Here is a 24,662-nt window from a genome sequence, read left to right on the forward strand (position 1 = left end):
GGTTGCTGGAGGGGAGGTAGAGGCAGGGGAGGAATAATTGGGTGATAGGGATTAAAGAGGGCATTTGATGTAAGGACCACTGGGTATTATATGCAACTGATGAATCACTAAATTCTACCTCTGAAACTAATAAAAAATTTGAAAACAAAATGTCAAAAATATGGACGTTGGTGAATAAGGAAATGCTATTTAAACTCAGTCACTTGGCATAATAGCCATTTATTCATGGAAACACAATTATGTGTATGCTGTTGAAATTGTTAAATGGCAAATACGCAAGTACACGTGTTTGATTTCAAAGGAAAATAATATGGTATATATTACATGAAAGGTTTGAAATTTGCAGCTGTTTTTTTTTTTTTTTTGAAAGGCTAATTTTGTCAGACAACTTTGAAACAGAACTGCTGGCCCAGTGTATAACAATACTTCCATGTCTTGTTTCCTGTGTAAGACAGAAACTTGTTCTCCAAATACAGCTTTTTCAAGTAAACATGGTATGTCTCTTCCACATATAGAGCTCTAATTTCATGTTGACAATCAGAATGAGCAGGTGACTTAATAGTAAAGACCAAAATATTACCCTTAGTCTAATAGATTTCTCACTTTGTTTTTAGAAAGAACACACACCAAAAAAAGCTGTGTTAAAGAAAGAAATCAAGAACTAAATCTAGGGATTGCCATAAAGGGAATATTTTATAATCCTATGCTTATAAGGAAGGAGGGGTTTTTTTCATTTCTTTTAAATCATTGGAAAGAGCTCTGTAAGCAACAATTATTGGTTATTTTAAAAGGTAGTAGAGAAAGCGAGTTGGATTCAGTCCTTGCTGATATCATTCTTATTTTATTTAGTTTTTAATTATGTTAAATTAAAAATTTTAATAACACATAGTACGAAGTTCTAAGGGGACAAAAGAACGCATATGAAAACAAATCTTTCTCCAACCCCTGCCCACAGTCACCTAGTTCCCCTCCATAAACAATCAAAATTACACATTTATTGTGAATACTCCCAGAGAAATTCTACGTATATGCAAGCACATATATATGTAGCTCTATTAAAAACTACACGTCAGAGTGCCTGGGTGGCTCAGTTGGTTAAGCATCTGCCTTCGGCTCAGGTCATGATCTCAGGGTCTTGGGACCAAGCTCTACATCAGGCTTCTTGTTCAGCAGGGAGCCTGCTTCTCCTTCTCCCCCCTGCTTGTGCTGTCTCTCACTCCCTCTCTCTCCTTCAAATAAATAAATAAAATCTTTATTTTTTTGTATATATTTTTTATTGGAGTTCGATATGCCAACATATAGCATAACACCCAGTGCTCATCCCATCAACTGCCCCCCTCAGTGCCCATCACCCAGTCACCCCAACCCCCTGCCCACCTCCCCTACCACTACCCTTTGTTCGTTTCCCAGAGTTAGATGTCTCTCATGTTCTGTCACCCTCACTGATATTTCCCACTCATTTTCCCCCCTTTTTCCTTTATTCCCTTTCACTATTTTTTATATTCCCCAAATGAATGAGACCATATAATGTTTGTCCTTCTCCAACTGACTCACTTCACTCAGCATAATACCCTCCAGTCCCATTCACGTTGAAGCAAATAGTGGGTATTCGTTGTTTCTAATGGCTGAGGAATATTCCATTGTATACATATACCACATCTTCATTATCCATTCAACTTTTGATGGACACCGAGGCTCCTTCCTAAAATCTTTTTTAAAAAAACTACACATCAAGTATAGTGTGCTAGACATCAGGTTTTAAATTGGAGGTTATGACCTATTAGTGGTTATGAAATAAATTTACTGGATCACAATTAGCACTACAAAGACATGAAATAAAATGGAATAAAAAATGTCAGAGTATGTTGTTCATAGTAAGGGTAGGTATTGTCTTGTAAAATTTTTGTTGCTAATTTTTATTTTTATTTATACATTCATTATGAACTGGGTCACAATGTAAAAAGTATTTTTTTTTCTGAGTCACAAAAAAGCCACTGCTACACACAATGATTCAAACCCTGTGGCTTTTGTTTAATGATGTATGTTGAAGATCATTCTACTTCAATACACAGTTATCTCATTTTGTTCATGTTAAATTTATGAAAAATAAAAAAAATATTTCAGATATCTACAAAAGGGTATAAAAGCAATAATACTATAACACCCATGTACCCCCACCACATAGTTTAAGAAATAAAATGCTACAAATAAACAAATATGGCATCAATAGAGTTGAAATAGCTCTATGCAATTCTTCCTAAACCGTTCCACTTCTCCTCCCATCATGTATATCTCCTTCTTTGTATGGCTGCAGAGTATTCCACTGCATAACTGTACCATAAATTATTCAAGGAGCCTTCTAATCATGAACATTTTCATCGATATCCTTGAATTTTTGATATTTCAAACAATACTACTGTAAACGTCCTCATACCTATCACTGCATACTCATTCAATACCTGTAGGATAAATTCTGCCAAGTAAAACTGCTGAGTCAAAGGAGGTAGACTTTTTGCTAGATTTTGTCAAATTTCCTCTCATAGAGACTGTATCTATTTATATTTATGTTATCAACATTTCATACACACTTATCAACAAAGCATATTACCAACTTATTATTATCAATGTGATAGGTGATAAACGATAACTTATATTTCTATTAAGCATTTCTCTTAGAAGTAAGGTAAACATTTTTCATATGTTCAAGAACCATTCTCATTTATTTTCTATGGGCTCTATCAATTGTTTTTCATCTTATTGTTGGGGCTTTTTCTTATTGAGTGCAAGTCCTTTTTATATAAGAGGAAATTAACTCTTTGTTTCTGGATGCTATAAATGTAGCATGGCAACATTTTTGTTGACAGCTGTTTTCCTGTGCTATATCTAGAAAAGCGTCTCCTACTCTGAAGCCAGGAAAAAAAATTCTCCCATATTTCCTTCTAGTAACTATCTCCACTTTTAAATTTCAACTCACCTAGAATTCATTTCAGTGTAGGGAGAGGTAGAAAACCAATATTATTGTTGTATAGATAGCTACTCAATTGATCTAACACCTTTTTAAAATAATTCATGTTTTCCCTTTTAACAACATGCCATGATTAACATATTCTATATTCCTATCCGTATTTGGGTCCATTTCTTGGTTTGCTCTTCCATTCTAATACCTTCTTTATTCACCTACTAGCATCACACTAGTATAATTAAAATGAATTTAAATACATTTTAATAACTGGCAAACTTACTATCACAACATTATTTTTCCCCAAATATTTTCAGTGTTCTCAGATTTTTTTTTTGTTCTTTTCCATTTGAACATTAGAGCCAAAAAGTCAGTGTTTTTACAAGGCCAATTGATAATTTTATTGGAGGCATGTTAGAATTACAGATTTAGGGAGAATTTGATGATGCTGAGATTTACTATCCAAGAATAGGGTATAGCTTTCCGTTTATATGTTTCCATGTTCCTGGATAGCATTGTAGTGTATGTGTGTACGTGCATGTGTGTAGTCTTTACTTTTTAATAGTTTGTTCCTGCCACTTTTTTATTATTATTATTTATGATAGTCACACACACACACACACACACACAGAGAGAGAGAGAGAGAGAGAGAGGCAGAGACACAGGCAGAGGGAGAAGCAGGCTCCATGCACCGGGAGCCCGACGTGGGATTCGATCCTGTGTCTCCAGGATCGCGCCCTGGGCCAAAGGCAGGCGCCAAACCGCTGCGCCACCCAGGGATCCCTGTTCCTGGCACTTTGATTGTCACCATTACATTGTAAGTTAAACTAATTTATTCAACTATATTTTCTAATTGGTTGTGGTCTATATAGAGAAAAAAATATTAATTCGGTGTGCTAATGTTGTACCAAATTAGCTTACTGAATTCTTATTGTTTGTATTCATTTGTTTGCTTTCTTAAGGTTTTTGTAAACATAGTTATATAATCTACCAGTAATTTACTTCATTGCTTTTTTTAAAGTTTTTTAACTTTTTATTAAAAAAAGATTTTATTTATTTATTCATGAGAGACACACGCAGGGAGAGAGAGAGGCGCAGAGACAGGCAGAGAGAGAAGCAGGCTCCACACAGGGAGTCCGTTGCGGGACTCAATCCCCTGTCCCCTGGATCATGCCATTCACCAAAGGTGGCGCTAAACTGCTGAGCCACCCGAGCTGCCCTACTTCACTGCTTTTAATTGTCTTCCTCTTATAATACAATTTTCTAATGGTGACAGTTGCAACCTTCATAATAAGTTTACAGTAGTTGGTGAAAGTGGACATTCTTGTTTTGTTCTTGACTCATAGAAATCCTTCTAGTGCTTCCTCACTTAGAAAATTGGGTTTTATGATTTTGCATGACATCATGTTACAGAATTATATATATTTAATTATAAATAATTATGTTTATTTATGTATATGATTATATAGTTCTGTTATATATGCTATTATAATTATGCTTATAATGCAGTATAAATTATAATTATATAATACATAACTATAATGTAATAGTTAATTATGATAGAATATATAATAGAATTATATCTAAGAAATTAGATTTATATAAATACATGGGTATATTTAAATAAGAATATCAAAAATTGATGATCAGCAGTATAGTATAGTATTTAAATGCAAGGGTTTAGAATCAGACTGCCTGGGTTTGAGCCTGGCTTTGCCACTTACAAGCAAAGTGATTTTACTTTGTTTTACCTCAGTTTCTACATATATAAATGCAATCATTATTAGTACCTAAGTCATGGAGCAGTTGTGAGAATTAAACTCATTAATATCTGTAAAACACCTAGAATGGTGTCTGCAGAGAGTAAATATGTGTTTACTATTAAATACAACTCTGGATTTTATTAAATGTCTTTAGCATCTAAGCAATTTTTCATATGGTTTATCTATTCATATAGTAAATTATATTAACAGATTTCTTCTTTTTTTAAAGATTTTATTTATTTATTCATGAGAGACACAGAAAGAGAGAGAGAGGCAGAGAGAGAGTGAGAGCGAGAGAGAGAGAGAGAGAGAGAGGCAGAGACCTAGGTAGAGGGAAAAGCAGGCTTCATGCAAGGCCGGAGCCCGATGTGGGACTCAATCACGGATCCCGGGATCACACCCTGAGCCAAAGGCAGACACTCAACCGCTGAGCCACCCAGGTGTCCCAGAGTAACAGATTTCTTAAGAATGAACCATCCTTGCATTTCTAGTGTGAATTGCACTCAGTTATAGTGTATTATTCTTTTACTCTATCGCTGGACTTTGTTTGCCAGTATTTTATTTAAGAAGTTTGCATCAATATTCACAAGTACAATTGGTTTGTAGACATATTTCAGAATTTCTTTTTCTGCTGTAGATCTAAAAGCTTTCTTGCTTCCAATTTTTTTTTTAAAGATTTGGAAGCTTTCACTTGTGTTATGCTCTGAAAATATTTAAGGAGCATTGAAATGATATGTTCCTTAAAAGATTGGCAGATTTTGCTGATGAAACTAATTTGGCTCCTTGTTTTGGTTTGAGTAGTTCTTTGGCAATTTTATTTCTGTCATATAAATTAGAAAGTTCAGATTTTCTCTATCTTCTAGGGCCAGTTTTGGGCATTTATATTTTTCCTACAAAATCATCCCCCCCACCGAGGTTTTCAAGTGTATCTTCAAAGAGGTACACAAAGTAGTTTCTTAGGAGTTGTTCAATTTCTTCTTTATCTGTAGTTATTATGACATGCTTTTTTTATCTCCTCTCCTTTTCTTGATTATCTATTTAATTGCCCCCCATGAAATGACTTTCAGATTTATTCATTAGTTCTAGATTTTTAATAAAATATAACCAGAAAAATCAGTTCAACTAACAAATCAGGAAATATCATTAGAGAAAAAGGAGATAATAAAAGGTTCAATTCCAGAATCAATAAGTGACATGTAATTTTAAACAGTTTCATTTTTTGACTTTTCATCAAAAAATTGGGAAAATATTTTTAAGTCTTTTTTTAAAAAAATACTTTATTTATTTATTCATGAGAGACACAGAGAGAGAGAGGTAGAAACATAGTCAGAGGGAGAAGCAGGCTCCATGCAGGAAGCCTAATGTGGGACTCGATCCCGGAACTCCAGGATCATGCCCTGAGTCAAAAGCAGACGCTTAACTGCTGAGCTGCCCAGGCGTCCCTGCAAAAATATTTTAGAGGAAATCATCTAGTATGAGTGAAAGAACAATGAAACTGCTACTTTCATGCTTTGCTAATAGGGAGCATGAATTCAGAAATAATTTTATAATTTGTATCTTGGATCTTAATGTAAATGTTATCAAACCCAATTTTTTTCTTTTTTAAGGTTTTATTTATTTATTTGAGACAAAGAGAGGGCACAAGTGGTGGGAAAAGGCAGAGAGAGATGGAGAAGCAGACTCCCCAATGAGCAGGAAGTCTAATATAGGGCTCCATCCCAAGACCCAGAGATCATGACCTGAGCTGAAGGCAGATGCTTAACCAACTGAGCCATCCAGGCACCCCCAATTATTTTCTCTGTAGAAATCATAAGGAATCAGAACCAGACCATAGCTTTGATCACAAAGATATCTATTGTAACATTTTTATAGTAGTGAAATACTAGAAATGCTAATATCCAAAAATAAGGTATAGTTAACAAGGATCATTGGCTTCGATTAAATTCAGCCACTGAATTCAAATCTACTGTCAGCCTGTTCTTTTTTTTTAAGTTTTTATTTTTGTATTATTATTATTTTTAATAAATTAATTTTTATTGGTGTTCAATTTACCAACATACAGAATAACACCCAGTGCTCATCCCGTCAAGTGTCCCCCTCAGTGCCCGTCACCCATTCACTCCCACCCCCCGCCCTCCTCCCCTTCCACCACCCCTAGTTCGTTTCCCAGAGTTAGGAGTCTTTATGTTCTGTCTCCCTTCCTGATATTTCCCACACATCTCTTCTCCCTTCCTTTATATTCCCTTTCACTATTGAATGAATGAGAACAAATGAATGAGAACATACACTGTTTGTCCTTCTCCGATTGACTTACTTCACTCAGCATAATACCCTCCACTATTTGCTTCAACGTGGATGGAACTGGAGGGTATTATGTCAGCCTGTTCTTTGCAGCTTTGAAGCCAGGCACTGATTGCTCCTCTCTAGCTGTAAAAGTCCTAGATGGCATCTTCTTCCAATAGAACATTGTTTTGTCTACATTAAAAATCTGTTGTTTAGTGTAGTTGTCTTCACTGATGTTGTCAGCCAAATCTTCTGGATACCTTGCTGAGGCTTCTACATCAGCACCTGCTGCTTCCCCTTGCACTCTTATGCTATGGAGACGGCTTCTTTCCTTACCTCATGAAACACCCGCTGCTACCTCCAAACTTTTTTTTTTCAGTTTTCTTACCTCTCTCAGCCTTTATAGAATTGAAGGGAGTTAAGGCCTTCCTCTGGATTAGGTCCTGGCTTAAGGGAATGTTGTGATTGTTTTGATCTTGTATCTAGACCATTCAAACTTTCTCCCTAATAGCAATAAGGCTATTTTGCTTTCTTATCATTTATGTGTTCACTGGAGTAGCACTTTTCATTTGTTTCAAGAACTTTTCCTTTACATTCACAACTTGGCTAACTGGTGCAAGAGGCCTAGCTTTCAGCCTATCTCAGCTTTCAACATGCCTTCTTCACTAAGTCTAAACATTTCTTACTTTTCATTTAAATGAGAAACATGATACTTTACCTATCACTTAAACATTTACAGGCTGTTGTACATTATTAATTGTGCTAATTTCAGTATTGTTGTGTTTTGAGGTATAGGGTAGCTGGAAGAGAAGGAGAAAGATGGGGGACTGGGCAGTCAGTGGAGCAGTCAGAAGACACAACATTTCTTGATTAAGTTCACCATCTTATATGGGCATGGTTTGTGGTGCCCCAAAACAATTACAATCAAAGGTCGCTGATTATAGACCACTATCACAAATATAATGAAAAAGTTTGAAATTTTGCACCAAAATGTGACACAGAGATACAAAGTTAGGAATGCTATTAAAAAAAAATGGTGCTATTTGCTTCAATGTGGATGGAACTGGAGGATATTATGCTGAGTGAAATAAGTCAATCGGAAAAGGACAAACATTATATGGTCTCATTCATTTGGGGAATATAAAAATTAGTGAAAGGGAATAAAGGGAAAGGAGAGAAAATGAGTAAAAATATCCATGAGGGTGACAAAACATGAGAGACTCTTAACTCTGGGAAACGAACAAGGGGTAGTAAAAAGGGAGGTGGGCTGGGGGTTGGGGTGACTGGGTGATGGGCACCAAGAGGGGCACTTGGTGGGATGAGCACTGGGTGTTATGCTAATTGTTGGCAAATTGAACTCAAATAATAAAAGAAAGAAAGAAAGAAGAAGAAAGAAAGAAAGAAAGAAAGAAAGAAAGAAAGAAAAGAAAGAAAAAAGAAAAAAAAGAAAAAAAATGGTGCTAATAGACCTGTTCAAAGTAGGGTTGCCACAAACTTTCAATTCGTACCAAACACAGTATCTGTAAAGCACAATAAAACAAGATATGCCGGTACTGTCATTTATTCCTAGTGAGTATATGCTCAACCATATTTTTTCTTATATTTTCTAACCTCTTAAAAAATCTATTGGGGCACCTGGGTGGCTCAGTTGGTTAGTGTCCACCTCTTGATCTCACCTCAGGTATTCATCTCAGGGTCATGAGTTCAAGCCCCACATTGGGCTCCATGCTGTGCATGAAGCCTACTCAAAAATTTTTTTAAAAAAATCTATTGATAAGCTAATTCTGTAAGTACATTAACTCATTTTGGCTTCTTTCACATTATTTAATGTACTAAAGAAATAAGTGGTTAAACATATCAAGATCAATTACAAAGACTAAAAAATAATTCTAATTTATTTTAATGTCTACATTATTCATACTATATTTCACTTCTTTTATATTCAAGTTTGATTTCATGTAACTATATCCATGACGTACACCACATGTATACATTCCATACATTTAGATTTATTATTTGTATGTAGATACTCATATTCTAATTCAAAATTAAAATAAATTTTCAGGCAGTTTACTTTAGAATTGGGGACACTATAATGTTGTTGATAACTATATCTTTATCTATCTACCATCCATCCATCTTCCTACATATACTTCCATAAGTCGTAAAGTATAGATGATTGAATTTGATCACTTAAAAAAATAGAGCTCTACAACTACATACACAGACACATCCTATAAACCTATTTCAAAAGGCAAATGACAAACTAAGAAACATGCATAATATGTGACACCAAGGATTTTTAACATTCATATATGAAGTGTTCTTGAAAAATAGTAAGAAATATAAACATTCAGATAGAAAAATGGGTGAAGGATGTCAACAGACATTTCAGAGCAAAAGAAATGCAAATTGTCCATTAACATATAAAAAGATGCCCAAGATCACTCATAAATAAAATGCAAAATAATAGCACAAAAAGATACCATATTTCATCTAGCAGATTGGATATTAGAAATCTTTTTCATCATCATTGTCAGTGTTGATAAGGATATGGGAAAACTGGTGCATTAGCAGGAAGATAAATTGGTTAAGGGGTAAATTTAGTAATATCTATAAAAAATGCTAAATGTACATATCCCTGCCCCATCATTTCTGCTTCTAAGAAATTATCCAACAGGTGTGCAAAAAGATGTATACAAAGATGTTAAGTACAGCACTGTTTTTAATAAAGTGTTGGAAACCTATATATATCTGCAAATAAGGGAACTAATTAAATACAAAAATGGCACAGTAGCAGAATACTACACAACCATTCAAGAGCAAGACAGATCCATACTACAAATATAGGCGAATGTCTGAGATAGAATATTAACTAGAATAGGTTAATTAGACTTTCTATAAGATTTTCTCCCATTTGTACATATACAGAACATTTGGGAAATGATGCACAATACACTGTTAACACTGACTACCTCTCAAGAGTGGCACCTGAAGGGTGAAAGGGAGAAAGGTTTTTCACTTTAAACCTGTTTTTACTGTTTTAATTTTTAAGCCTCCAGCTGATAGTACTTCAATACAAAAAAATACTAGTGAAAATAGCCTACAAAAAAAGAAAATGTGAGCTTATTCTATTAAACTTTATAATGGCTTGAATTTCCATAAAATCAAAATTGTTTTCAATTGTAAGAGTATCACAGTTACCACAGAAGTGTCTCACCCACACATAAAGTAATCTCAATGACTTACACACTTCCTCTGATCGTGTAACATCTCCAAAGGAGCCATTACAAAGTCAACTGCACTGTCTTATACATGCCTAATGGGTCCACCAGAGCCATTAGGATGTCAGTTATATGGCAGGGCTCCTGCCAAAGCTATTACCAAGCCATTGCATTGTTTCACACACTTCCTTTGACATTCAGATGGTTCCCAAGGAACTGTTATCATTGCTATGGAAGTGTCCTGTATAACTTACATTATCAGGGGAAAACAAAAAAGCAAAGGAAAGAAATGCAAAACAAATAAACAAATTCCCTCCATTAAATGCACACGAATGGCCCCACATGGTCAAATATCAGAAGGAATGAGTCCTCATTTGGGTATAACTATTACATGTCATTCAAGAAACCCAGGTGTTAGGCTAGCTATTTTTTCCCAACTCCTGCTGTTCCAATGAAGCAATTTAGGTTCTGAGAAGAACATATGCATGGCTATGATGGTATGGTGTTTATTGGTAGCACATGGTATATTGCCAGGTTTCTGTTGTATGCAGCACAGAAACAATAGGGAACAGTACTGGCGGATTTTTTTGGCTATTACCGGGTTATATCAGATAATCCTTTACCTGTAAAGTTCCTGAGCAGCATATAGGGAGCTCCGCTGTCCAACAATCATGGAAATCAACAGGGCTTCTGGGTAATTGAAATCCCAGCTCTACTTTAAGGGGCTACTACAATGTCAACAAGGAAAACAATAGTACAAGTTAACCTTCAGCCAGGTCTGAAGTACTTCACTGAATTTCTTCTCACAGTCTTCTATTCTTGGCAGAACAAGATTGTTGACTACTGAAATGATGCACTCTTTAAGGTAAGATGAGTGTACGGCATTTTATCCAGATTGAAATGAGGAGAAAGTAGGCTGAACTCTGTTTGGCTAGAGTGTCCTGGGACAATAGAGGTTTCAGAAGTCACATGGCAGGTCTGACTAATCCTTGCTAAGAGAGCCTTTACCTGGTAGCACTTACCCCACAATACATACATAACAAATTCTTCCTGAGTGATAGATAATCACCACAAGTAACATTTACTGTGCATTTAACATATGACAGGTACACTGTGAAGAGCAATATATTCATTTTCTCATTTAATCCTCACACACACACAAACTCCATAGGTAATGTCTCCACTTGACAGACAAGTAAACTGAGGCTTAAAGAGCTTTAGTTACCTGTTCAAGGACACACAGCAGGTAAATGGCTAAACCAGGGCACAAATCTAGGTCTATCTTATACTGTAGATCATGTTCTTAACCACACACTTTACAGAGAGCATGGTTTATCTAGATTGCATTAATATAACCATTTTGCTCCAACTAATGGTTTGAGATCACTTGTGTTCCCATAGCAAGCATGCATGTCTTTATCACAGTACTAACTGGATTGTATTAAAATTAGCTCCTTCTCCTAATAGACCTCTTTGGTTATATGTGCCCACTCGACTCTGACAGCCCTGCATTAAGAACTGCTCCAAGAATCCAATGGCTGGGTTCCCACAAAGCAACATTTGTATTACTGACCTCATTCCCTGAGTGCAGCTGATGGAACCAGTAGTAGACATCTGACTCAAGCTGGGAAAATTATTCTGTTCACTTGGAATTTAGAAATGGTACTGTAAAATATTGGGTTAATTTCAACTACTTTCCTGAACAAAAGAAATATAAACTGAGCGATTGTATGAGGTTTTAGGTCTGCCTTGAAAATGGAGATTTAGAGAATGTCAACTTGCAGGGTAAGACTATAGGAACTGGATTCAGAAGCAAGAGGGCAAAGTCTAGGCAATTCTTCTGGTCTGATTCCTTCTTGCTATCTGGCCACTCTCTCGCCCTGGTCCCAAGAAGGATTCTCCTGCCCTTTTAAGGAAATGTGGTTTTTTGTTTGAGCTATCTCAAATTTATTTCTGTTAAATGCAGTAAGAGTAATAAATAATAATGAATAATCCTAATAGGGCATCAATTACTCCCTTTAAACTGTATATTCTTTGATCTTTGAGGTTGTGGATTGTATACTGGTCATCTTTTATATATCCCCAGTCTCCAGTACAGAGCCTAGTAGCAAGTAGGTGCTCAATAAATATTGTTTGCATAACAATATCATTATAAAAAAGAATATAGCTATAAATAATTTTTTTTTCAATTTACAGATCTTCCTCAACCTACAATGGGGTTATGGCCTGATAAATCCATCATAAATTGAAAACATTGAAAATAAAAATTGCATGTAATGCACCTAACCTACGGAACACCATAGCTTAGCTTAGCCTACCGTAAACACGCTCAGAACATGCTCATTAGCCTACTGTTGGGCAGAACCATCTCAAACAAAGCCTATTTTATATAATAAAGTATTGAACATCTCATGTAATTTATGGACTACTGTACTGAAAGTGAAAAATGGAATGGTTATACGGTGCAGAATGGGTGTAAGTGTATTGGTTGTTTATCTTCGTGATCATGTGGCTGACTGGGGGCTGTGGCTGCCACTGCCCAGCATCATGAAAGGATTGTACTGCATATCACTACTCCAGGCAAAGATCAAAATTCAAATTCAAAGTACAGTTTATACTGAATGAGGATTGCTTTCTCACACCATAAAGTCAAAATCATTTAAATCGAACCATGGTAAGTCAGGGACCATCTGTATACTTTATTAGCTACAGGTTCAAAATGCTTTTTCTCTGTTTCTCTCCATTTGGCTTCTTGGATATGCAATTTAATTTTCACTTTTTCTAATCCAACTGTTTCATTTAGGCCCATATGTGAAAAACACATTCTTGGAAACTGATTATCCAAATGTTGCTGCCCATGTAGTTTATTCCTCCACTCTAAGGCATAGTCAAGTGTAATTATGAAGGGCACCCTAATCAGGGAGGTTGATGCTTAAGTAGGACTGCCGAATCCTTAGAAATGGCCATTGGATCACTTCTCAGAGGCAGAGTTGTGTGTTAGATGAACGGAGGTTTGACCCACTAGCACTTCTATCCTTTGTAAGATCTACAAAAATATACTCTCAGTTTTAATTTTTTGCTCAGAGCACTGTTGGTAGTAAGGTGAAATGGGAATGATGAAGGAGTAAAATGAATAAAGCAGTATGGTTGATGTCAAAGTGTCCTCAGGATGAAGCAAACTTGAGTAAGTCTGTAGTTTTCCTAAAAGGACCATTAAAACATCAAGAGACAACAAAGGGTTTACTTAGGATACATTTAAGGGAATGGAAACAAACTCCATTAGTGTTCTGATTGCACTGGGAAAGCTAAGAAATCTGGATTCCCCTCTGTTACCCAATATTCACCCTGCCCTATACTTCAGATGGCTCAGTCCAAGAGTTTTAATGCTAACATGAATGGTTATTTATTTTAATCCTTCATAGGTTATAGCATGTCAGAAACTTAAATTCAATTAAGTGTAACCAAATAGAGTTTATGAAAAGGAGAAAAAAATAAATATTTTGAAAGGCTTAACCCACTAATGAAATGAAAGAAATGAGTCTTTTTAGGACTCATAGTTCCAATGATTTTGGAACTGTAAGTAGAAAATCCAAGTCATAATCTAGGATGGTAGAATTGAAAGCACCCTTGAAATTATGTCTCAGAATCTTTCTCAGTTGAATAACTCACCCAAATAAACATTTCCCCATTTCACTTTTCTCCCTCATTTACAGGAGTAAGGCTTAAATAAATCTTAGCTGGTCCATGGTATTGTACCCACTGCCTCATCAGTAATCTCAAAATCAGAATGTATAGAAAGACAGAAACAAAAGAGTGTGTTACTGACACTAACTGAGGCATAGGGATGGGTTGGCATAGAGTTGGAGACAGTAAAATATATAAATCCTAAAAATTTTATGCCATTTTACTCTTTTCAAATATGGTATATACAAAGTCAGACTAATGAAGTAGATGCCCTGCTAGGCCTCTTTCCATGAATGGATGAGATCAATGGGAAATAAATAGCAACATTTGCACACAAACATCAAGTTCAATTCATTGAAAATAACTGTTTCTTCAAATTAATATGCTTTTAGAAAAACCATCTAAACTCTAATCTTAACTCAAACCTCCTCTGTGAGAACCTTTGGAAATGCTAAAGATCAGTCAGGCCTGGTTATCATTGATTGAAAATTTTTAGGATCAAATTGGTGAAATCATACTATATGTCATAAATAAGACTCTAAATTTTATACTCTTTATTGAAAATTAGTAGTACGAGTCAGAGTAAAATGTACAGAACTCTCACTGAGAAGGAAAAAGTTGTTCAAGTTCATGATATATGTGACCCAGGGAAAGAAAGAAATGGCTATTTGGAAAATAATCAGTTGCACTTAGCTAGCTGGTTTCTGAATTGCTGTTTTAACTCATCCTCCTATGTAAAATGTGGATAACAATAGAATCTATTTGGCAGAGTGATTATGAGGATGATATGAGATAAAGGTATTAAAAGTGTGTTTGGAAACTGTGAAGTGCTGATCGATAATAACAGTGAACATTCAAATTGCACTTGTATGTTACAAATACTATTATAAATCTTTATATGCATTAATTTATTCAATCATCACAAAACCCTTATGGTAAACATCAATATTATCCTTATTTTACAGATGAAATTTGGGCATAGAAACTTTATATAACTTTCCCCAAGGTCACACAGCTGGGATTTAAACCTAGGTTGTCTGGCTCCGCAGTCCAAACTTTTAATCACCATGCTCTACTGCCTCAAAAAGTTGACATCATTCTTGGAGGTACATATTGGACCAATACAGTTTTGCAGTAAGGATGAGTTTTTAGCAGACTAGATAATCAGTTTTCCATGGCAGCCCAACCCAATTTTGTGATACCCTATCCAGTTCCTAAAGTAAACTATAAGGAAAATAAACCTACAAGGAAAAGAAATGATGCATGTCCTGAGTCTTCCAACTCTGTTTTAGTAAATAGTATTACATGATCGAAGTAGATAGATGGATAATTAGACTGAGGGCCAAATGAAACTGAACAGTTTCATTCCTGAAAGTCTGTAACACTTCCAAGGAATAAGGCCCAGTAATATACTATAGTGGCCCATTCTGGTAAGCAGTTCTCATGGTGGGGCAGGGTGGGATAATGTGCATTTTGATAAAGCTCACTCTGATACATCTTTCCTCTGATCCCTTCCCCCAGCAACCTTCCAATTTTGAGTCATTGCCCTGTGATCAGATGTGAAGATCCCATCCTCTAAGAGTTTCATTTTCATCAAAATCATTTATAAATATTGCTTTCAGTATGTCTCAGGGGGAAAAAAAGGCAAAGTCTAATGAGTGCAACAAAGACAAAGTAAAAAGGACATGAATGTCCCTTCACTGAAAAATGATACAATTTAAACAAAGGCTTACAGAGAAGAATGAACATTTCTGTCATTGAAGGTGTTATTTATAATTGATGACATGGATATAGTGGGATCCTAAACCCAAGTCAGAGCATCTGAAGGAAAAGACCAAAGCCATTTGCTAGGAGATGTTGTAAAATTATGACAGTATCATAATTAAATTAATGACTAGAATGATGCAAAAAATCATAGATAACATAGGAAATCATGAGGCCAAACCCAACCCAACTCGATTTAAAATCTACACCTCCATATTGAATCAGTGGTTCCGTATCCCACCTTAAATCTCGTCTTGTCCTTGTCCCCAGCCTCCTGCCTTAAGTCCTCCTCACTACCAACATACACACATGTTTTCCAGAAGGAAACAGACCAATAAGCAGCCAATGAACTAATCTTTGACAGGTCAATTTACCAGCTCTGTGTGTTGTTTGTCATGGGAGGCAGGAGGGCAGGGATCCACTTTGTGGGGTGGGTGTCAGGGATGGGGTGAGGTAAAAATAATTGGTGCTCCAATATTTGGAAACACTTACCTTGAGTAGGCCCAGCTTGAGCTTCCATGTCACAGCAAACAGGCGAGAATTTAAAACCTGTAATATCAAACATTTCACGAGTTAATCCTTATGCAACTCATCTGAGATTCCTCAATCTTTAACTCCTACCCTTCCTCCAGTAGTATTTTTTAAATAGCAGATTAAATGAAATATGATTCATCTACCACTATGTTCACTCTCTTAAAATGTGTCATTCAGTGGTTTTTAGGATTTGTACGGAGTTCTGCCACCATCATCAATGTGTAATTCCAGAGTTATTTCATCACTTCAAAAGAAACCTCATACCTAGGGTTTTGCAGGACTGGAAGGATGGTGGAAGCCCATGGAGAAACTTCTTTAATTTTAATATTTCAATGCAGTGAACTGGCTAAAACTTCGTATGTCATTGAGTGACATGAGGGACCACAAGATAGCTTGATATCATCTACCACTCCTTTTCACATAAATTTGGTTATTACTTTTTCTGTATCACAGCTGAAGCCCAGAAAACTTTAGAGACCAGTCCAAGGTCTCATAACTTCCATCCTAATGCTCTTTCACTTACATGACTATGCATACATAGATCATCTATGTTCCCTTCTCATTTTCCATAATTCACCTCTTATGCTCTTGACCAAAGCCAGCAACGTATACAAACATACATGAAAATAAATTCTAAAAAAATCAAGGATACTTGGTGATATTACAAAATGTTATAGCCTATCATTAAGGACATGATTTTCTATCTGGTAGGCAAATGGTCATTCCTGATTATATAATTGTGTTCAGGGTTCCCTGTGGACTGAACCAGGCAAAGAAGGACAGAATAGAAAAAAATATAGGTATAGGGCTGTTGGCTACCTCTCTGCCACCTGAGAAAATACTAATTAGCCACTGCTAACAGAGTAGGCCTGTTGTCACGGTGATGGGACCTATGAAATTTAGACAAACAGAATGATGAAGAGCCTAGATTAACATGTTTCATAAGCATTAATGTGCTTTCCATGAAAGGATTCCATTTTTCAGTAGGGACAGAGGAACAGAAACAAATAAATTAACCCCTTCCCAACAAATAAAAAAAGATTGTACTTTTCTGTTTCTAAAAGTTGTAAGAAAATAATATATAATTGCAATTTAATGATACTGGTATTATTACTTACTGTCTGGCAAATGGCTGAAATTAATTTATCTTCTGAGTTTTTTTTAATCATTTCAGTCTAACCTGGTTAATTTGAATCTGTACACTTGACAGGCTAATCTGAATTAAAATAGAAAGCACGTACAGAACATGCTTGTTATACAGTCATTTATCTCATTGTTCCTATATTGATAGAAAGCCAAAATACATGAAACGAGTACTTTCTATAATAAATACCACTGGTATTGTACTGGAAAATAAAGATGAAAATAAAAGGTGAGTAATAAATAAGACATGCACAATATCACTGATGACATGAGATTATTTTCCTGGAGGATCACCAGAAATAAAAAGCATTTTAACTATCATTATAAATAAATGTGTCTGTTTGCCAGATACTTCAGTACATGCCTTATCCACAGGAACCCACTAACCTGCATATCTAAGCAGCAGACTTTGGGAAGGAAAATGAATCAGAAGCTAAAAACTACATTCTCTCTAGGTTTTACTTAAACAGTAGAAATAGTTCTATTACCATTCTCCCCATCCGACTTCCTCTCGTGGTCCGTGTCAGTCAAGGACAATGCAGAGTTGGCCCGGCTGGACAAACAGGAACTGTGCTCTGATTTCATCCCTCTTATCCACATTCTCAGAGCGTGGTCTGGTGAGGCAGCACCTTCTGTCTCTGTGTCCACGTCAGACCCCATCTCTAGCTGGTAGCCATGCCGGGAAACACTGTGCATGTCTGTCTGGTAGCCAGAGCACAGAGTATGAGGGGTTTCACAGAATTCCATCTCTGAGAAGAAACAAAGTTCAGAGAAAAAGTTTAGAAATAGGAAGAAATACCCAATAAAATTCTACTTTTTTGTCCTTATGCCCCCCTCCCCCCTTGCTAGTAATTATGTGTTTTTGCAAAGTTAGAATTCTGGCCTTTTTATTTATGGTAGCTAGGATTCTGTGCTTATTTTGCACTTCTGTGGCTTAAAATTATGCTCCTGTTGATTCTTACAAGGCTCTGGAAAAAGCATGCCCAAAATAGCTTTATAGCTACAATTTTAGGTTGCACAAAATGTAATGAAATAAGTGAGTGCAGAAGAGTATAAAGTGTAGAAAGCTGTCCTTTAAAAGATATTTCTTTTCTAGGGAGAATATATATGACCTGTAGAGCACACTTATGCTTAAAATATTAAAATTATTGGCTTTCCTATGTATTTCATACACATTAGGGTTAAGAATAAATCATTCAATGTGAAAAATCTGGGGGGGGGGAACAATACATTTAAATATACTTCTGTAAAGTATGTTTCCCAAAACACATTAGTCTAACCACTGAAACTATGAGTGCTTAATATCATCATTTCCCATTGTCTCCAAAGGAGTCTGAGGCCTCCTTGATGTCAATTATTGTTTCATTCATTCTTTCAACAAATACATAAAAAAATATTCAATTATATATTACACCTCAGCAGGGCTTCATGGTTTGAATTCCCCTCACTCTTTCCCCCCAAATCTAAGATCCATATAATGTTTAGGATCTTAGAGATGATGTAATGAATCCCCTCTTTTTACAGTTGAGGAAAAAAAGGTCCAGAGAGTAGGTGTCATTTGTCTGTTGCCTTTGTCAGGTAGCAACAGATCCCGTTTTCCTAAAACAGCCATCTGGGGCATGGTTTCTGCTAGACAACAGTGAAGCTCCATCTACTCACTGCATGAATATCAGGCATTCAGTCTTATAGTCAATTTTGCATTCAATTATGGTGAGGTGTCAAAAAGGGGAAAAGATGCTATAACAGTCCCTAATAAGTTAATGAAAAATGACCACATGCCAAGATATATCATCTGAAATGTCCATGTAATACTTAGATAAGGTAATCCGGGGATGTTGTACACTATATAGGATTTTCTCAGACTGACATCAGAGACAGGGTATGTCATTTGGCCGGGAAGAAGCTTAACTGAGTGCATCTAATCCTTAGCACATATCAATAAAATGCAAACCCTGAAATGAATTTAATTCATTGAATACAGAAAGTGCTAGAATTTAGATAGATCGACCATACACTGGAAAGAATGCAGAATATGAATATGTGTTATAAAAATTACATTTTTGTGACATAAAATTGCCAAAAAAGGGTTTAACGAATCAAATCTTAATGCTTATTTAATAGCCTTTAGGTGTTCAGCATTGTGCTCTATGAAACAGATATTGTGGGAAGAGAAAGCTACTATAATGTATTAGGATAATTCAATTATAAATTAATTTTTTTCAGGGTTATAAGTCACTGCTAAGCACATTACTTATGATTTGTGATGCATGTTTCTAAGAGTAATTCTGTTTTTCTACAAAAATTTGTCTAAATTTCAAAGGAGTAATGTTTTAAAAATAGGCATGGTTTCCACCTGTCAAACAAGTAACCTCAGGAAACTGTGCTTCTCCTTGACATAAGGCTAAGGGTAAAAATCCATTTTGCCCAATATAAATCTTAGTGATCTAGAATATTGTGATCAGTTAATATTCATGCCTCTTAATTTCACAATGTTTCATTATCCAATCCTACTGTGCAATTGTTGCTACAGCAACCTGATAATGAACCTGTCAGCTTGAAGCTGCAGGAGAGGAATTTTATATAGGTCTGTATTCACAACTTCCTTCACTCCCTTAGACCAATGCTTCCCAAACTTCAGCAAGCTTCAGAATCACCTGGAAGGCTTGTTAAAACACATATTGCTGTTCCTGCCCTCCAGTTTCAGTTTCTGATTCAGCGGGTCTGGCGTAAGGCTGGAGAATCTGCATTCCTAACAAGTTCTCAGGTAAGGCCTATGTTCCTGGCCCAGGGACCACAACACCTTGAAAACTTCATCCCTGGGCATTTCCTGGAGTCAGCGGGAGCCAGGAAAAGGGGAGAAATGAGAGAGAAGAACTTTACTGTGGCATTACTAAAGATTCTGCACCAACCAGCTGTAATTCTCTTTGGAGATGCAAGAATGAAAGAATTTGAATTGGATTGCTATGAAGTATCCCTATTTATTTTCCATGGATTCAGGGCACTAATTAGGAAATTTACTTTCAAAAGCACAGACTTGCATTTATTTTCACTCATAGAATGACACTGAGAGGTTATTTTCCAAAGATTACAATATGAGCATCTGAGTCATGGTAAAGACATTAACTGGAGAAGGATGAGCAAATAAAAATACACAGCCAATTTGACATTCTGAATAATAAAATACTAGAAATAGTTAAAAAATAAAGATCACTGGCAAATATAAGAATGCCTTTCCGTGGGCAGCCCAGGTGGCTCTGTGATTTAGCGCCACCTTCAGTCCAGGGCCTGATCCTGGAGACCTGGGATGGAGTCCTACGTCAGGCTCCCTGCATGGAGACTGCTTCTTTCTCTGCCTCTCTCTCTCTCTTTCTCTGTCTCTCATGAATAAATAAATTATTTTTTAAAAAAGAATGCCTTTTCATTAGAGATGTATCTCTTATTCGGAAAGAAATCTGAACACGGATTTGTCCCCTTCTAAGGAAATGTGGTGTAATATGATCAAAAATTGCATAAGATTTCCATTGGAACCACAGTCTGATTTTCATACAAAGATTAAACCACAAATTCTCTAATTAAATACAACTAGATAAAAGTATACTTCCTTGTTGATACATAATTAGAGAAAGTAACAATCCAAGTAAGCTATCAGTAGCTTTTTTAATGTCTAAATAAACATAAAAGGAGAGAAAGAAAAGAACAAGTTTTCCTTACTTACAGTAAATGGTGTGAACACTTTCCCTTCTTGAAATCAACATTACCGCCATGAATTATCTCCTTAAATACACAAAAGTCTTGGTGGTGTTCAAAATTCCCATAGGATGTATTTTCTATAAAGCACTTACAGTGTACCATAAGTGGTTGTTTTTAGCCTTGCACATATAACCTTGTTACCTAAAATACTATACATTCCCTAGAGAAGATGAAGTTCAACTGGACTTAGTATAGGTCTATTCTTACCAAAAAGCTAGCCATAGGAGAGATGGAAGTATACTCTTAGGATATCTAAGATTGAAATGGATAGATTGGAACCATGAGAAACTACAATTCAGGAATAAACAGATACAGATGTTGCCAAGTAAATAATATATTCTAGGCTTCTCAAACATGTATTTAAATTTTATTATAAGGAAAACCTATTTTCCAGTCTTTTAAGAGACAAAATCTGAGCAAATCAATACAGTTGAAATCCAATTTTTAAGAGGGGCAAAAGATTCAAATAAACGCCTCACAAAAAAGGTATACAAATAACCAATAAGCAATTGAAAATATGCTCCATATCATTAGTTGTCAGGAAAATGTACACTAAAACTGCTGTGAGATACCACTACCGCCCTAACAAGAATGGATAAAAAAATTTGGGTCACACCAAGGATGTGGAGCAACTATCTTCACTGCTGGTGAGAAAGTGAAATGGTACGGCCATCTTGGAAAATAATTTCCCAGTTTTCTAAAAAGGTGAAGCAACACTTAATTGGAGAGCAATGCACTCCTGGATATCTATCCAAAAGAAGTGCAAACTTTGTTCAAACAAAACTATATACAAGGTTGTTCATAAGCTTTATTCATAATAGCTAAAAATAAGACACAACCCAAGTGTCCATGAATAGCTGAAAGGATAAATTACCTGTGGTAGATATATATATATACATACACAGAATGTATGGAATACTACTCAGTCCTAAAAAATGAATGAAATATTGATATACAGCAAGATGCATGGACCCCCAAATAATCATGCTGTGAGAAAGAAGACCAATAGAATGTCTATATGTATGCACTCCTTTAAATACAATTCTAGAAAATGCAAAGCCATCTATAGCAACAAAAATAGATCAGTGGTTGCCTGAGAGAGAGAATGAGGGGAAAGTATAGAACAAAGGCATGTAAGGAAACACTTGGGATGATCTAAATTTCTGTTCTCTTGATTTTGACAATAGTTTCACATATGTAATGCCAAAGTTTATCAATTGTACACTTTAAGTATGTGTAGGTTATTGTACTTGAATTATACATCTATAAATTTTTTAGTGGATTTTACACCACCAAGAAATAGGACAGTGAGGAGACTGGAGAATTATTCCAGTCCATGAAAATCAGACTGGAATTCATGCTTTGTGATTAAATTTTCATGGGTGGGGCCACAGTTTTGAGTTAGAAGCAGGCCCTAATCTTTTCTTCCTAGTGGAAGAAAGTACATGTAACATGAATGAGAAGGTGGTCAAAATGTTGTCTTGCTTTTATCTAAGCCAACAAGTAATCAACGATAACTGATGCATGATTTCTCAGTAATTCTCTAGGGAGCAGTTTTTTCATAGGAACCCTACAGTTGAAAGCTAATTTTAGGAGGGAAACTAAGAAGGACACTGATCACTGATGAACTTTCAGCATCTAAGGGAACATTTTGTAGTTAGGGATCACGAGATTAAGTTGAGTGGATCTGCAAAGGATCATTTTATGCCACTATTAATGCTAATAAATTAATATAATTTTTAAATGCTATTAAGTGCCCAGTAAAATGAACCAGTGAATTTTTTCTCTGAATCTAGGGATTGATCTTCAGGTGTTCAGCTTGGAGTAGTCATTCATCAAAACTTGAAAGGGAAAGTCATAGTTATCTATATCAGCATTTTTCCAGAAATGCCATTCCTGCGTTTGGTAAGATCAAGACTGTATTTTCCTCAAAATTCCACCAAACTTCCTCTAAAATGAAAGCTTTAAAGCATCACATGCCAAATAAATAATTGGAGGTCAAAAAGCATGATCAATCTTATCCATGACCTGAGTGATTTGTGATATAACTTCTAAAGAGTGTAGTCCATTTCTAAAGTAAGGAAGAGGGAAAGGGGATACAATTATTAGCTTTAATTACTGTCACACGCCTTATGGACTACATGCAAAAGCAGGTGTTTTTAATTTGCCATGTTGTTTTTGGATAAGTCACTTAACATCTTGGGGCCTCAGTTTCCTCACTTGGAAAATATAGGTCCACCTAGAAACAAATCTCTGGGTAACTCCCTTGTTCTAAAATTCTGTAATTATAACTTGAACCTGAAATTGCAATATGTAGAATGGGTAATATTTACAAATAAATAAAGAATTAGTGGTTTTATAAATAAAGGTGTGGTTCAGAGTTCTACTGTGAAGGGTAATCATACACGTTAGCTAAATAAGATCTTGTGTCATGATTACAAGTCTTGCAATATTAAAGTAATGACACAGCTTAAGTATCCACTGTGAACTGCAAGATTAGTGATAGCGTATGTAAAATACATAATGTAAAAAAAATCGACTGAGTAAATAGTTATTCATCAAACCTAAAATCATCAGTTTAAAAACATGGCTATTGCAAACAGTACTTGATAGCATAATGAATAAAGAGTCGTGCAATTAACAAGTATCATTGACCCACTAATAATTCATTCCTGGCTCTAGAGAAAAATATAATGAGTCATTACAATCTTAAACAAGAGAAAGAAGTCAGGAAGGAAGGGAGAGAATTGCACAACACCAGAAAGAACACAAATAATTTTCACTACTGGGTACCATTTTGTATTTCTCAGTTTAGGGGGTTGGAAAATAAAACGATACTGAATTGTCAAACATATCAGTTCATGTAAGTTTACTTAAACATAGCTCCACTGAACACCCACTCAATTTCAAGTCAAGAAAACAAAACAAAATAGACTTCTGATTTCTCTTAGTCTCGGAAAATTAGCCCAATTTAATTTCCTCTTCTCTGACTTCATGAAAAAGCTTTATCAAATGCACAAAACTGTACTAGGCACTGAGCGGAGTGAGTTAACAGGACCATGCCATGTCCTTTGGCAAGTTCCACAGAGAGCTTTGTTAAAGGTCCAAATGACAACAAAGTAATAAAGGCACACCACCCAGATGTGACCTTTATTTTTCTGCTGAGGGCTTATCAGTCTTTTCTGGGGCACAGCAGTGAGAGTCAGAGCGCTCCCACATGTACATCTGGAGCCTGTGGTTATCAGAGGACTTAAAGGAAACAGGAAAGCTTCCTAAGCCTAATCTCCCCCCTCACAGTTTCAAATGTACCCATTATCTCTGTACTCAGGACCTACCAATTACGCCTTATTTAATTTTCAAGATTTCTCCATCTGTCAGTCTAGTGACAAGCACAGCAAAAAATCTGGGCAGAGTTAAAAGCCTGAAGTATAAATGTTCATGCTTTGTGATCAATATTGGCTGACTGGAGCCATCCCAGAAAATAGTTAACAGACCATGTTCATGTCAAAAAGGATGCTCTCAGGAGTACACTAAGTTGCAAATCTGTAGAAATGGCTC

The 24,662-nt window shown here is 35.8% G+C and overlaps 1 protein-coding gene across 9 annotated transcripts in view; it reads right to left on the reverse strand.

Annotated features, from left to right (window-relative positions):
- TENM1 (teneurin transmembrane protein 1) overlaps positions 1–24,662 on the reverse strand; it is an 802,950-nt gene that overhangs the window by 483,256 nt on the left and 295,032 nt on the right. For all 9 annotated transcript variants that reach the window (XM_041741541.1, XM_041741545.1, XM_041741547.1 and 6 more), the window contains 2 exons: positions 17,843–18,103; positions 16,170–16,226 (listed from right to left, as the gene is read on the reverse strand). In XM_041741541.1, coding sequence (XP_041597475.1) covers positions 16,170–16,226; positions 17,843–18,103 — 318 coding nt within the window. The remainder of the gene's footprint in view (positions 1–16,169; positions 16,227–17,842; positions 18,104–24,662) is intronic.

Source organism: Vulpes lagopus, chromosome X, assembly GCF_018345385.1.
Source record: "Vulpes lagopus strain Blue_001 chromosome X, ASM1834538v1, whole genome shotgun sequence".
Classification (NCBI taxonomy): Eukaryota; Metazoa; Chordata; class Mammalia; order Carnivora; family Canidae; genus Vulpes; species Vulpes lagopus.